The 12,242-nt window shown below is 45.4% G+C and overlaps 1 protein-coding gene across 3 annotated transcripts; it reads right to left on the bottom strand.

Moving 5' to 3' along the window:
• LOC106579518 (uncharacterized) lies at positions 1–4,953 on the bottom strand. 3 transcript variants are annotated; one of them, XM_014159488.3, is made up of 8 exons: positions 4,483–4,953; positions 4,130–4,187; positions 3,682–3,996; positions 3,543–3,563; positions 3,165–3,416; positions 2,883–3,014; positions 2,521–2,757; positions 1–2,437 (listed from the first exon to the last, which is right to left on the bottom strand). In XM_014159488.3, the coding sequence occupies exons 2-8, from the start codon at positions 4,161–4,163 to the stop codon at positions 1,026–1,028; spliced, it is 2,403 nt and encodes an 800-aa protein (XP_014014963.1). In that variant the 5' UTR covers positions 4,164–4,187; positions 4,483–4,953; the 3' UTR covers positions 1–1,025. The 3 variants fall into 3 exon arrangements, with proteins under 3 accessions (XP_014014963.1, XP_045558617.1, XP_014014962.1); XM_045702661.2 differs by having other exon boundaries at positions 3,682–3,999; positions 4,123–4,187; positions 4,483–4,952; XM_014159487.3 differs by having other exon boundaries at positions 3,682–3,999; positions 4,483–4,952.
• Between the last annotated feature and the right edge of the window lie 7,289 nt (positions 4,954–12,242).

Here is a 12,242-nt window from a genome sequence, read left to right as displayed (position 1 = left end):
CAGGGTTTCTATTTGATTATTTTATTACATTATGATTGAACTATATCAGCTAAGGTACTGTACATTGTTGGACAAAAATAGAACATCTAATGCTGCTGTGTAGGTAGGTAGATAAATAACTGAACAAGGATTGTAAGGGAGAGAATGAACACTCTCGTTCTATAGCTGTGTTTAATAACATTGGAGTCCGCCACACCTCATCATGCTGTACATGAGAAGACAGCTTTCTGGTTCTGAAGAACCTTTTTCAATCAGGTGGGTGCCATAATCTATGCCTGAATACCAGCTTGTTGTTTCTGGTATTAAATCCCACCAAGTGAGACTTAAACCCATTTGGGATGGGATGAGTTTTACTGGGGGAACTCAGGTAATGGAATTATGTACACAAGCACAAATCATCACATCTGTCATTTCAGTCCTGTCTGAATCTGCCATGTCAGTCATTTTTACTTGGAAGGAAGTTGTTATCCCAGCCCTAAAAACCTACTGTTTTTCAGAAAACTCCCAGGTCCTCTGATGATACTTATCCCGTGCGAATCGTCATCCCTGTGTTTTGAGTTAAACAGGTACTGCGCCCAGTTTGGGTAAGAACTTGGGAACAAATTGATGCGTAAAACAAAGTGCTATGCACGTAGCCTACAGATGAACAGTTTTTTTTCTTCACAATTCAACTTTCCTAGAGCCATGCTTCTCTTTTAGAAGATGAAGTGGATGACATTGTGCCAATGAAAAGATAAATTGCCAGATCCGTCAGGTAATTAAATGTCTGCGTAGGTTACAGTTCATGGTTCTTACTGATATGCATTATTATTATGACTCTCTGAACTGAAGACCATCATGCCAATAGTAGAGCCTCCAGGCTTCCGTCATAATGGTACATTTTGAATGAGAAAAAAAAACATTTACAGGGGCAGTTTGGTATAACTAATCCCGTCCGAATCGTCCATGTGGTAAAACGGACATGCTGGGGCAATAATTACATAACCTATGTTCTATAATAATACTAGTCCCGTGTGAATAGGGTTTTAGAAAACTTCACAGTCCCTCTCGGCCACAGCAGAGATCCTCCCTGTCTTGTAGATGAACTTGACCTGGCAACGTGTCCCTGGGGTCGTGACCCTGAAGCAGCAGCCCCCGTCCTGTAGTGTGGCAGAGTGTCTCTGAGACACCTGCTCCAGCTCTGTCCCGCTCTCCCTCCCCTGCCTCTCCTCTCTCATCCACACCGTCTCGCCCTCTACTGCCAAAACCAACACTGTCCCCCCTAAACCCTGCACCTCACCTACCCCCTCCTCCTGCAGTCCAGACACACGCACACACTGCGGCTCGCGTACCTCAAAGTACTGGCCCCTGTCATAGCCGCGGCAACTAACACTGATAAGAAACGAGGCTGGCTCGGAGGTGACAAATTGGAGGACTTCCTCTATCCCATTGTCAATGGCGACTGGGCCCCTGACCCTTTCTCCCCAGCGTATCTCTGGCCCTCCGAAGATCCGTACTTTTTCTGGGACAAGCTGGAAGCTGTGATGCTCCCCTGGCTTCAGGTACCTCTCCAGACCCAACAGAGTGTCTTTATGCAGCTCCTGTAAGTTAAGCAGGCCCCACCTGACCGGGCCATACTTTACCACAGACAGAACCCTGTGTCTCACCCCAGCATCGAAGCTCTGGGGTCCGAACACCGGCCGGGCCAGGGTTGAGCAGATGTGCTGGGTGATGGTAGCAATAGGAGCCTGGGAGAGATCTATGGAGGTAGTGCTTTCTTGTGGGTGCACCCTGTCCAGCAGACGTGTGATGCAGAGGCAGAGATCTCTGTACTGGATGGGGAGACCAGCTGGGGTTGGGTGTGTGGAGGGAGCTCCGTGTCCCAGTGCTTTGCGGATGACCCGTGCAGGCAGTCCCTGGAAACGGGTGACTCTATGGAGTCTGCGAGAGCGGCAGGGGTACACAGCCCCCTTGTCAGGAGGGGAGAAGCACAGACTGTCCTGGAGAGGGTGGAGGTCGCGTAGCAACTGAGCTAGTACTGTAACACTCTGTAACAGGCTCTCAGTTCCCCCATCTGCCCAGCACTCCTCCAACTCCTGGAGAAGCTCTGTCTCCACTCTCTCACTGTCTCGTAACAGACGGACAGCATCCCTAGGTTCCCACAATGATTCCACTGCAGCCCCAGGATCCTCCAGAGCCTCTGCCATGATGTCCCACAGGACCAAGCTAAAGATGTTCCACACTTTGTCTATGTGGTCCCCAGTGCGGAGGTGGTCCCTAGCTTGCAGGTAGTGGTGGTCCCCAGTGCGGAGGTGGTCCCTAGCTTGCAGGTGGTGGTGGTCCCCAGTGCAGAGGTGGTCCCAAGCTTGCAGGTGGTGGTGTTCCCCGGTGCGGAGAAAGGCCTCAGCCACAGGCAGCAGCTTCAGTAACATACATCCCCTCTCAGAGAGCAGCACCCCTAAAAGCAACAAAACAGTTACTGATAGGTAGCTAGAGAAGTACCTGATACAAATAGACAAATAAGTAAGTAGTGAGACCTACGGTGTGCTGTGCACTCTGCCACCCTGTTTAGCAGCCTAGAGGCATCCTGGGTCTTACTGAGGAAGAGGGTGACCAGGGCCCTGAGCTGAACGATGTCCCCCACCTCCACCTCCTCCAACAGGCACTCTCTGACGGTCCTCCTGGGCAGACCCACTGCCACCCCCAGCTCACACACATTCAGCCTGGCCCCCTCACCTGGAGCCACGGACAGCAGGGACAGCACCTGCTGGAGCACATCTGAGAGGGAGGAGGGGATGACACAGGTTGTCACTGTCAATAGTTTAGTTTATTTTCAATCTGAATCTATCTTCTGCTACTGATCTGCTTGTGTAATAATGGTAGTTAACTGGTGTGAGCTTTACCTGAGAGTATGTGGGTGTCTGGGAGAGACAGACCTTCCCCATCAGTCTGTCTGGTCTCAACTGCTGTATGAGTACTACATAACCCATCATCCTTCACTTCCACAGGAGTACTACACACCCCAGGATCCTCCACTGCCACAGAGGTGATATAAACTTCATGATCACTGACCACAGAAATATCAGGCAGAGCCTCTACCAGCCCACTGACTGAAATAGAGACACAAAACACAAGACAGAATTAAAAAGTAATAAACTTGTTATAACAAGTTAATAACAATTCACCACTGATGTCTGAGGCCAGCTGTGGGTCTTCGCTGCCCAGTGCCTGGTAGAAGCTACAGCAGGCCCTCTCTCCCTTGGACAGACAGATGGACAGGAGCTGGTGGGTCTGCTGGTAAGATGTGGGCGCTGCCTGGACCTGGTCCAGTTCAAACTGAGTTAGGGTGCCATTAGAGAACAGCTCCAGGGAGACTGGCAGGACAGAGAACCCCAACCGGCCACACAGGACACTGAGCTGGGCCTGCAGCTGACGCTCTGGGGAAGCCAAACAGTACAGCACAACACTGAATCAGATAGGAGATGACCAATGCCAGATGATTCAACACCTATGCATACCAACAGTCTGACCCTTTCAGAAAGAGGTCCTCTTCATTACCATACCTGTGGGTCCACGCTGAATATCTGTGGGGGAAACAAAAGACATCACATATCGTCTTAAGACTCAAGTTTGCATGTGGAGTTGAAATTTGGTAACTATATTCATACACATTCATGTGTTCACACACTTGCCCTTCCATACCTGCATCAGTTCTGAGCCAGGCTCGGAGGCGCGGGTAGTGCTGCTTGCATCTCCGGAGGCACTCCATGAAGCCTCTGGCCCCAGCCTCGTCCATCTCAGCCTGGACAACCTCCAGCAGCCTGCGGGCCCGGCCCTGAGGGGTCCTCTCTGCCCCCACCTCAAAGTAGTTCTCCTGGGAGAGCAGGCCGGATGCCAGGGTCCTGTCCAGCAGGGGAGCCAGGTTATACAGGGAGGCCACCAGGAGCTCTCTGGAGGCCAGCAGGTGGGACTTCACAGGCTGCTTCTGCCCCCCTGGAGGCCCTAATGGGCCAGGGTCTTCTGTCAGGAAGGATTGGAACAATCATTACTTCATATTAGCAGTTATTCAAGCAGATTGGTAGTTAAATTGCGGGACAGTGTGTTTTTCAAACTACACCGGTGTGCACGGACAAGGGGACACACCCTCTACCTAGGTCTGACGTTGTGGGGAATTCCATCACCATGTATACTGATCCATTGCAGGCAGCCTGGAAAAGAAACCATTTAATTTAGATCGTTTTTTTATTTAGCAAACGTTTTAATTGTGAATTCTACATTTAAATCACAGGTACATCTGGAACTTGTAACGCTAGCTTTCTTCAGTCAACTTCCTGGTTTAGCCTATGAGCATATTTTATGTTAAAATCGACAGCAGAATGTCTGCCTTTTTCCCTTTTCCCACCAAAAAAACTACATCCTCAAACATGACAACACTGACTATAATAATCTGGCTCTAAACTAATATACACTAGTAAACTTAATGAAAGGAGTAAATTATCCTACCTGAATGTGTGGAGTATCGAAGAAGTTACAGCGCTCAGCAGGGTTAGAGGACTACGGTACCCAACATGCTTTACAATTAGACAGTCCCTCTACCAGGGTTGCCCAGCAACGTGGCGACGCAAAGAAGATGGACTCATGGCTGTCGTGAGAAGGTTTGATTCTCACGGAATGCTGACATGAATAGCTACAATCAATGACATAATTTGCAAGTACATGTCAACTCTGACTCCAACTTTTGCGAGATAGTTTGCACGGGCCGAAAAAATGTTATGCATGTGTGGCAGTTTCTCAACGCTCTGGCTGGGAAGAGTGAATGTCCTTGTCTTGAACAGATGAGATGACTCCACAGAAAAGCAGGAAGCATCTCAGGAAACAGATCTCACAAGCTGCTGGCCTCTGCCCATCCAGAGAACTTCCCCAAAACTAGGGCAGGGTGCAGGAAGCACAGACACAGGCAGAAGGCCTTCAGGGCAAGTTAAAGGTAGGAATATTACTGTACATTAGCCACCTTGACCTCTGTCGCAGCTCCTTTAAGTCACCAGAAAGCAGGTTTAGGGGACATCCACATTCAAGTAGTCCACCTCAATAATTCACAACATGCATTAAATGTTTATTCCACTAGATGGTAGTGTTTCACCTAGAACATAATTACATTGCAGCTAGATGTTGCAATTCTACTAAATTGCCAACAGATTGGGGTGTTACAACCAAAACCAAATCTATATGAAGGTCAATGGGGAAATATTTGGGGATAGTTATTGGGGGGCTTTAGGGGACATTGTGGACTCATTGGAATCAATGGCACAAAATAGGGAAATAAAAGCAACAGTTGATTTGCTGCAATTGATATTGTGGAATCTAATTGCGTATTAGCTGCGTATTAGCTAATTTCGAGGAAGCAAGAAAGTCTACAATGTCCCCAAAAGCACATTTTTTCCCAAATATTAGTATAATGATATGATAGTACCATGACCAGGTTCGAAAACCTTCCTGCTCTCTTTAATGTTCAGTCCCAGAAAAACAGACAGCTACTCTAACAAAGGATTCGTATTTTTGTATTCCAACATGTTGAGTGATTATATAGCTGTTTAAACTGCTTCTTGATCTTTTAGCCACAAATCATTGTATCAACTAGTAATTCAACAGACACTATTTATTTGATCATCTCAGGTGATCATCTCAGGTGTGCACTATGCTATAATTATGCTGTGGTGTGCAGGTTGCAGGGCTAGGGTTGAGTGTAGAATAGAGTGGGGAGGAAGGAGGGGAGCTTTTTCCAGAGAGCTGTGACTATGCCATAATAGCCAAGGGGAATAGAGCTTGCCTGCTTGTAGTCAGTCCTAAAAGACATAAATGAGTTACCTCTGGTTTGTTCAGCCATTCCTATGGGGGAAAATGAATGGGGAAAGTGATGGTGTTTTTTGATCAACTGAAAATAAGGTCTGAGGTTAACACAGGCTTAGGAAATCTTAACGCTTTGTTCTATGAGATAATATCAGCTAGTTAACATGACATTCATGAATTATGAAGCCTTAATGTGCTTTATGTGCTTGTTTTGATTACATAAAATGCTTCAAAATTCACAAAAAGTGACATCGGCTGAGTGTACAAAACATTAAGAACACCTGCTTTTTCCATGTCATAGACTGACCAGGTGAAGGCTATAATTCCTTATTGATGTCACTTGTTAAATCCACTTCAATCAGTGTAGATGAAGGGGAGGAGACAGGTTAAAGAAGGATTTTTAAGCCTTGAGACAATTGAGACGGATTGTGTATGTGTGCCATTCAGAGGGTGAATGGGCAAGATGAAAGATTTAAGTGCCTTTGAATGGGGTATGGTTGTGGGTGCCAGGTGCACCGGTTTGAGTCAAGAACTGCAATGCTGCTGGGTTTTTCATGCTCAACAGTTTCCCGTGTGTATCGACAATGGTCCACCACCAAAAAGACTTCCTTCCAACTTGACACAACTGTGGGAAGCTTTGGCGTCAACATGGGCCAGCATCCCTGTGGAACGCTTTTGACACCTTGTAGAGTCCATTGGCCTGATGAATTGAGGCTGTTCTGAGGGTAAAGGGGGGGGGGGGGGGGGGGGTGCAACTCAATATCAGGAAGGTGGTCTTAATGTTGGTATAGTTAGTGTTTTGAGATCTCCTAAGCCTGTGTTTATCACAGACCTTATTTTTGGGGTTTATCCAACCCCCCCCAAAAAAACATACATACATAGGCTTTTGCCAACAAGCCATGGCGGAGTTAGTGCCTACAAAAATACGCCATTACTATTGCTCTCCATATCTTAAGGAGTAAATACGTCAGATAATAACTGTGCTGCAGTATAAAGAGGCCTGGAGCAGCGGCGGTAAACACAGGGTTAAGGGTCGTCACGGGGATGCCAGGGGAACGGGAGGGGCTTATTGTGTTCTGTGCGACTGAGTGGAGGAGGGGATGAATGGGGATTAACCTTGCCCCAGTGGCTTGCTATAGCCCCCCCCCCCCCCCCCCCCCCACACACACACACCCACCTCCACCCCACCCAGAGACCTGGGGAACATTGTGGGAACCCTCTCCTTCATCTGCCTCTAAGCAGTCAAGGGAGACTCCCTTCGCCACTTCTACTCCAGCCGACCTCTCCACATAACTGTACACAAGCATTAGGACGTAGGGTGAAATTGTTTATAGCTACTCACATAGGGTATACTATATAAACATTTGCATACACACGTACAGACACAGTGGCATTTTCATGCAGACAGTGACGCTCACAAATGCTTACATGTGTATAAGTAGGTCTGAATCTTATAGTTGCTTGATACACTCAGATACACGGTCAACCATTAAAACACACAGTGAAAAGGCAGACACACACACACACACACACACACACACAATGCTAATGTGAGGGGGGAGACTGCACAGGCCTGCTCTTTAGTTTTCTTAACACATTTCAATCTGCTCCTACTTCACCTTAATGAAGGGGGGTTGGAGTCTCCCCCTCTCCGCAGCCCCGAAAACACACACTCTCTTTCTAACACACCCTCCAGCTCAAACACACACTCAGTCACTGCTTGACACGATTGACTTGAGGGAGGGACACTTGACAGGCTAGAGTCATGGTTAATGGTGGAGATTGGTGGTCAGAATGAAACAGATTTCATGATGAGGCACTCTGTCTTTGTGATATAAATACCTGATTTTGCTATATTTCTGTCCCCTTGTTGACTTCTAGACTATTGGCTCGTGTGGATGCATCACATGTGGCCTTAGCGATCAGATTGTAGAGAGATGTTCCTTACATCTGGAGTGTCTGATAAGGTACATTAAAACCACTGGGGTTGTGTTTAGCTTTAAAGGTTCGCCAAGGTTTTTGTAGACAGGCTTCCAGACTTGCACCTACCCATAGAAGGACGGCTACTCAGAATATGGAATATGTATAGCTATGTAACAAAGTACCATCCTGATCTTGAGAGCTTACATTCTGTTTCGCTACTCAGACGAAAGGAGAGCGCAGCGGTGAGGACCGTGGATCAGGCTAGCAACAGAGGGATAAAGAAATGTGATTCAGTGCACCAACTGTACTGTCAATGTTATTTGACAGGGTGTGGTTTTCCTTATTGACTCCTATAGAAGCGTTGGAGCCCAGTGCCCTTCAGTCTCAGGAAGCGTGCCCTTAGTTCTCTCTAACCTCTGTAGCTTCACTTTTCCTCCACCAGAGGGCAACACACACACACACACACACACACACACACACACACACACACACACACACACACACACACACACACAGTATGAGGCTTGTGTTGGAATGTGCCCTCTTACTCTCAACACATAAAGCCACTAACTACGACTGTCTTATTTTTTGTGATGTAGTTTCCACTGTGAGGTTGATTATTTACTTTGTTTTACCAGAGTGGTTTAGTTTGTTGTTATGAAGCTAAATAGTGTTTGTTTGACCATACTCTCTAAATGAATTCAGCTTTGGTGGGCTTGTTTTCCGATGCATCAGGTTTGTAACTCTTAACCTTGGTATGTAGTGTTATGTATAGAGGCCGTTCTAGGAAGATTTTGTGTGTCTGAAAGGTTGCAGTTGGTCTGAATGAACCTCAAACTGTCTTCAGAAACATAACATTAACTGTTATGATATGTCTCTATACGCATGTGTGTGAAGAAGGGAGAGTGTGTTTTTGAAGTGAGTCTGCATGCGTGTGTGTGTGTGTGAGAATGTGTGTGTGAACGTGTGTAGAGAACTGTATCATGCAGCTGTGTTAGGTTCTGATCTGAAGCAAGCTGTTGCTTGCTGTGAAAATATTATTGCAAGTGTTTATTATTGCTTCAGTGTGAAACAGTGGGAGTGTTGTGTGTGTCTGTGTGCCGCACGGGCTGGTGGGGGATGTGTGTGAGTATGTATGAACAGAGAGAGTGTATATGTGTGTGTGTGAGTGTTGGGGGGGTCATCTCTCCCCCTCCCTCTCTCTCTCCCTCTTCTGTTCCCACAGGACTGCCCCCCAGCCCCACTGCCTGGGCCCCAGTGCAGGCTGGGTAATGGCGAGGCCTATAGGAGTTGATTAGTTCCGGCTGGATCCCAGATAGTTCTGACAGGCAGGAGAAACGAGCTCCCAGCATGACCCCCCCCCCCCGTCCCCCCCCGTCCCCCGTCCTCTGTCCCCGTCTGAGGCACAATGGGGCCGTCAGGGGAAGGACTTTTTAAACAACTGCAGACCCTCCCCCCCCCCCCCCCCCCCCTCAACTAATACTGGGCCCTTATCACAGCACACACCCACACCATGCTATTAACACACATATCACTACATAAAACACACACATACTATAATGACACGAGAGCAGATAACACACAAGGATCACGCTATAACTTCAACACCGTAGAGCTAACATGTTACTGAAACAGAATACTGTACAAAATAGAAACCTGAAGAAAGGAGGGCGTTTGAAAACAACTGTTTCTTTATTCCTCTCAGTAACCCAGAGTCATGACATTACTTAGCACATTAACATAACACTGCTATGATATTACATTAACACAACACCACTATGATATTACATTAACACAACATCATCTATGATATCACATTACACACAACACCACTATGATATTACATTAACACAACACCACTATGATATCACATTAACACAACACCACTATGATATTACATTAACACAACACCACTATGATATTACATTAACACAACACCACTATGATATCACATTAACACAACACCACTATGAGATCACATTAACACAACACCACTATGATATTACATTAACACAATACAACTATGATATCACATTAACACAATACAACTATGATATTACATTAACACAACAACATGCTATGCTCATCACATTAACACAATACAACGATGATATTACATTAACACAACAACACTATGATATCACATTAACACAACACCACTATGATATCACATTAACACAACACCACTATGATATCACATTAACACAACACCACTATGATATTACATTAACACAATACAACTATGATATCACATTAACACAATACAACTATGATATTACATTAACACAACAACACTATGATATCACATTAACACAACAACACTATGCTATCACATTAACACAATACAACGATGATATTACATTAACACAACACCACTATGATATCACATTAACACAACAACACTATGCTATTACATTAACACAACAACACTATGCTATCACATTAACACAACACCACTATGATATTACATTAACACAACAACACTATGATATTACATTAACACAACAACACTATGCTATCACATTAACACAACACCACTATGATATCACATTAACACAACACCACTATGATATTACATTAACACAACACTACTATATCACATTAACACAACGACACAATGATATCACATTAACACAACACCACAATGATAGCACATTAACACAACACCACAATGATAGCACATTAACACAACGACACAATGATATCACATTAACACAACACCACTATGATATCACATTAACACAACAACACTATGATATTTTTATTTCACCTTTATTTAACCAGGTAGGCTAGTTGAGAACAAATTCTCATTTGCAACTGCGACCTGGCCAAGATAAAGCAAAGCAGTTCAACACATACAACAACACAGAGTTACACATGGAATAAACAAAACATACAGTCAATAATACAGTAGAAAAATCTATATACAGTGAGTGCAAATGAGGTAGGATAAGAGAGGTAAGGCAATAAATTGGCCATGGTGGCGAAGTAATTACAATATAGCAATTAAACACTGGAATGGTAGATGTGCAGAAGATGAATGTGCAAGTAGAGATACTGGGGTGCGAAGGAGCAAGATAAATAAATAAATACAGTATAGGGATGAGGTAGGTAGATTGGATGGGCTATTTATAGATGGGCTATGTACAGGTGCAGTGATCTGTGAGCTGCTCTGACAGCTGGTGCTTAAAGCTAGTGAGGGAGATATGAGTCTCCAGCTTCAGAGATTTTTGCAGTTCGTTCCAGTCATTGGCAGCAGAGAACTGGAAGGAGAGGCGGCCAAAGGAAGAATTGGCTTTGGGGATGACCAGTGAGATATACCTGCTGGAGCGGATGCTACGGGTGGGTGCTGCTATGGTGACCAGTGAGCTGAGATAAGGCGGGGCTTTACCTAGCAGAGACTTGTAGATGACCTGGAGCCAATGGGTTTGGCGACGAGTATGAAGCGAAGGCCAGCCAACGAGAGCATACAGGTCGCAGTGGTGGGTAGTATATGGGGCTTTGATGACAAAACGGATGGCACTGTGATAGACTGCATCTAATTTGTTGAGTAGAGTGTTGGCCACACCACTATGATATCATATTAACACAACACTATGATATCACATTAACACAACAATACTATGATATCACATTAACACAACAACACTATGATAGCACATCATACAGTTGAAGTTGGACGTTTACATACACCTTAGCCAAATACATTTGAACTCCTGACATTTAATCAGCTTCCCACAATAAGCTGGGTGAATTTTGGCCCATTCCTCCTTACAGAGCTGGTGTAACTGAGTCAGGTTTGTAGGCCTCCTTGCTCGCACACACTTTTTCAGTTCTGCCCACAAATTTTCTATAGGTTTGAGGTCAGAGCTTTGTGATGGCCACTCCAATACCTTGACTTTGTTGTCCTTAAGCCATTTTGTCACAACTTTGGAAGTATGCTTGGGGTCATTGTCCATTTGGAAGACCCATTTGCGACCAAGCTTTAACTTCCTGACTGATGTCTTGAGGTGTTGCTTCAACATATCCACATAATTTTCCTCCCTCATGATGCCGTCTATTTTGTGAAGTGCACCAGTCCCTCCTGCAGCAAAGCACCCCCACAACATGATGCTGCCACCCCCGTGCTTCACGGTTGGGATGGTGTTCTTCGGCTTGCAAGCCTCCCCCTTTTTCCTCCAAACATAACGATGGTCATTATGGCCAAGCAGTTCTATTTTTGTTTCATCAGAGCAGAGGACATTTCTCCAAAAAGTACGATATTTGTCCCCATGTGCAGTTGCAAACCGTAGTCTGGCTTTTTTATGGCGGTTTTGAAGCAGAGGCTTCTTTCTTGCTGAGTGGCCTTTCAGGTTATGTCGATATAGGACTCGTTTTACTGTGGATATAGATATATGTTTGTACCTGTTTCCTCCAGAATCTTCACAAGGTCCTTTGCTGTTGTTCTGGGATTGATTTGCACTTTTCGCACCAAAGTACGTTCATCTCTAGGA

Source organism: Salmo salar, chromosome 19 (genome assembly GCF_965601325.2).
Source record: "Salmo salar chromosome 19, fSalSal1, whole genome shotgun sequence".
NCBI classification, from domain to species: domain Eukaryota; kingdom Metazoa; phylum Chordata; class Actinopteri; order Salmoniformes; family Salmonidae; genus Salmo; species Salmo salar.
Note: the sequence above shows the minus strand (reverse complement) of the source record. Positions and strands in the feature narration are given on the sequence as shown.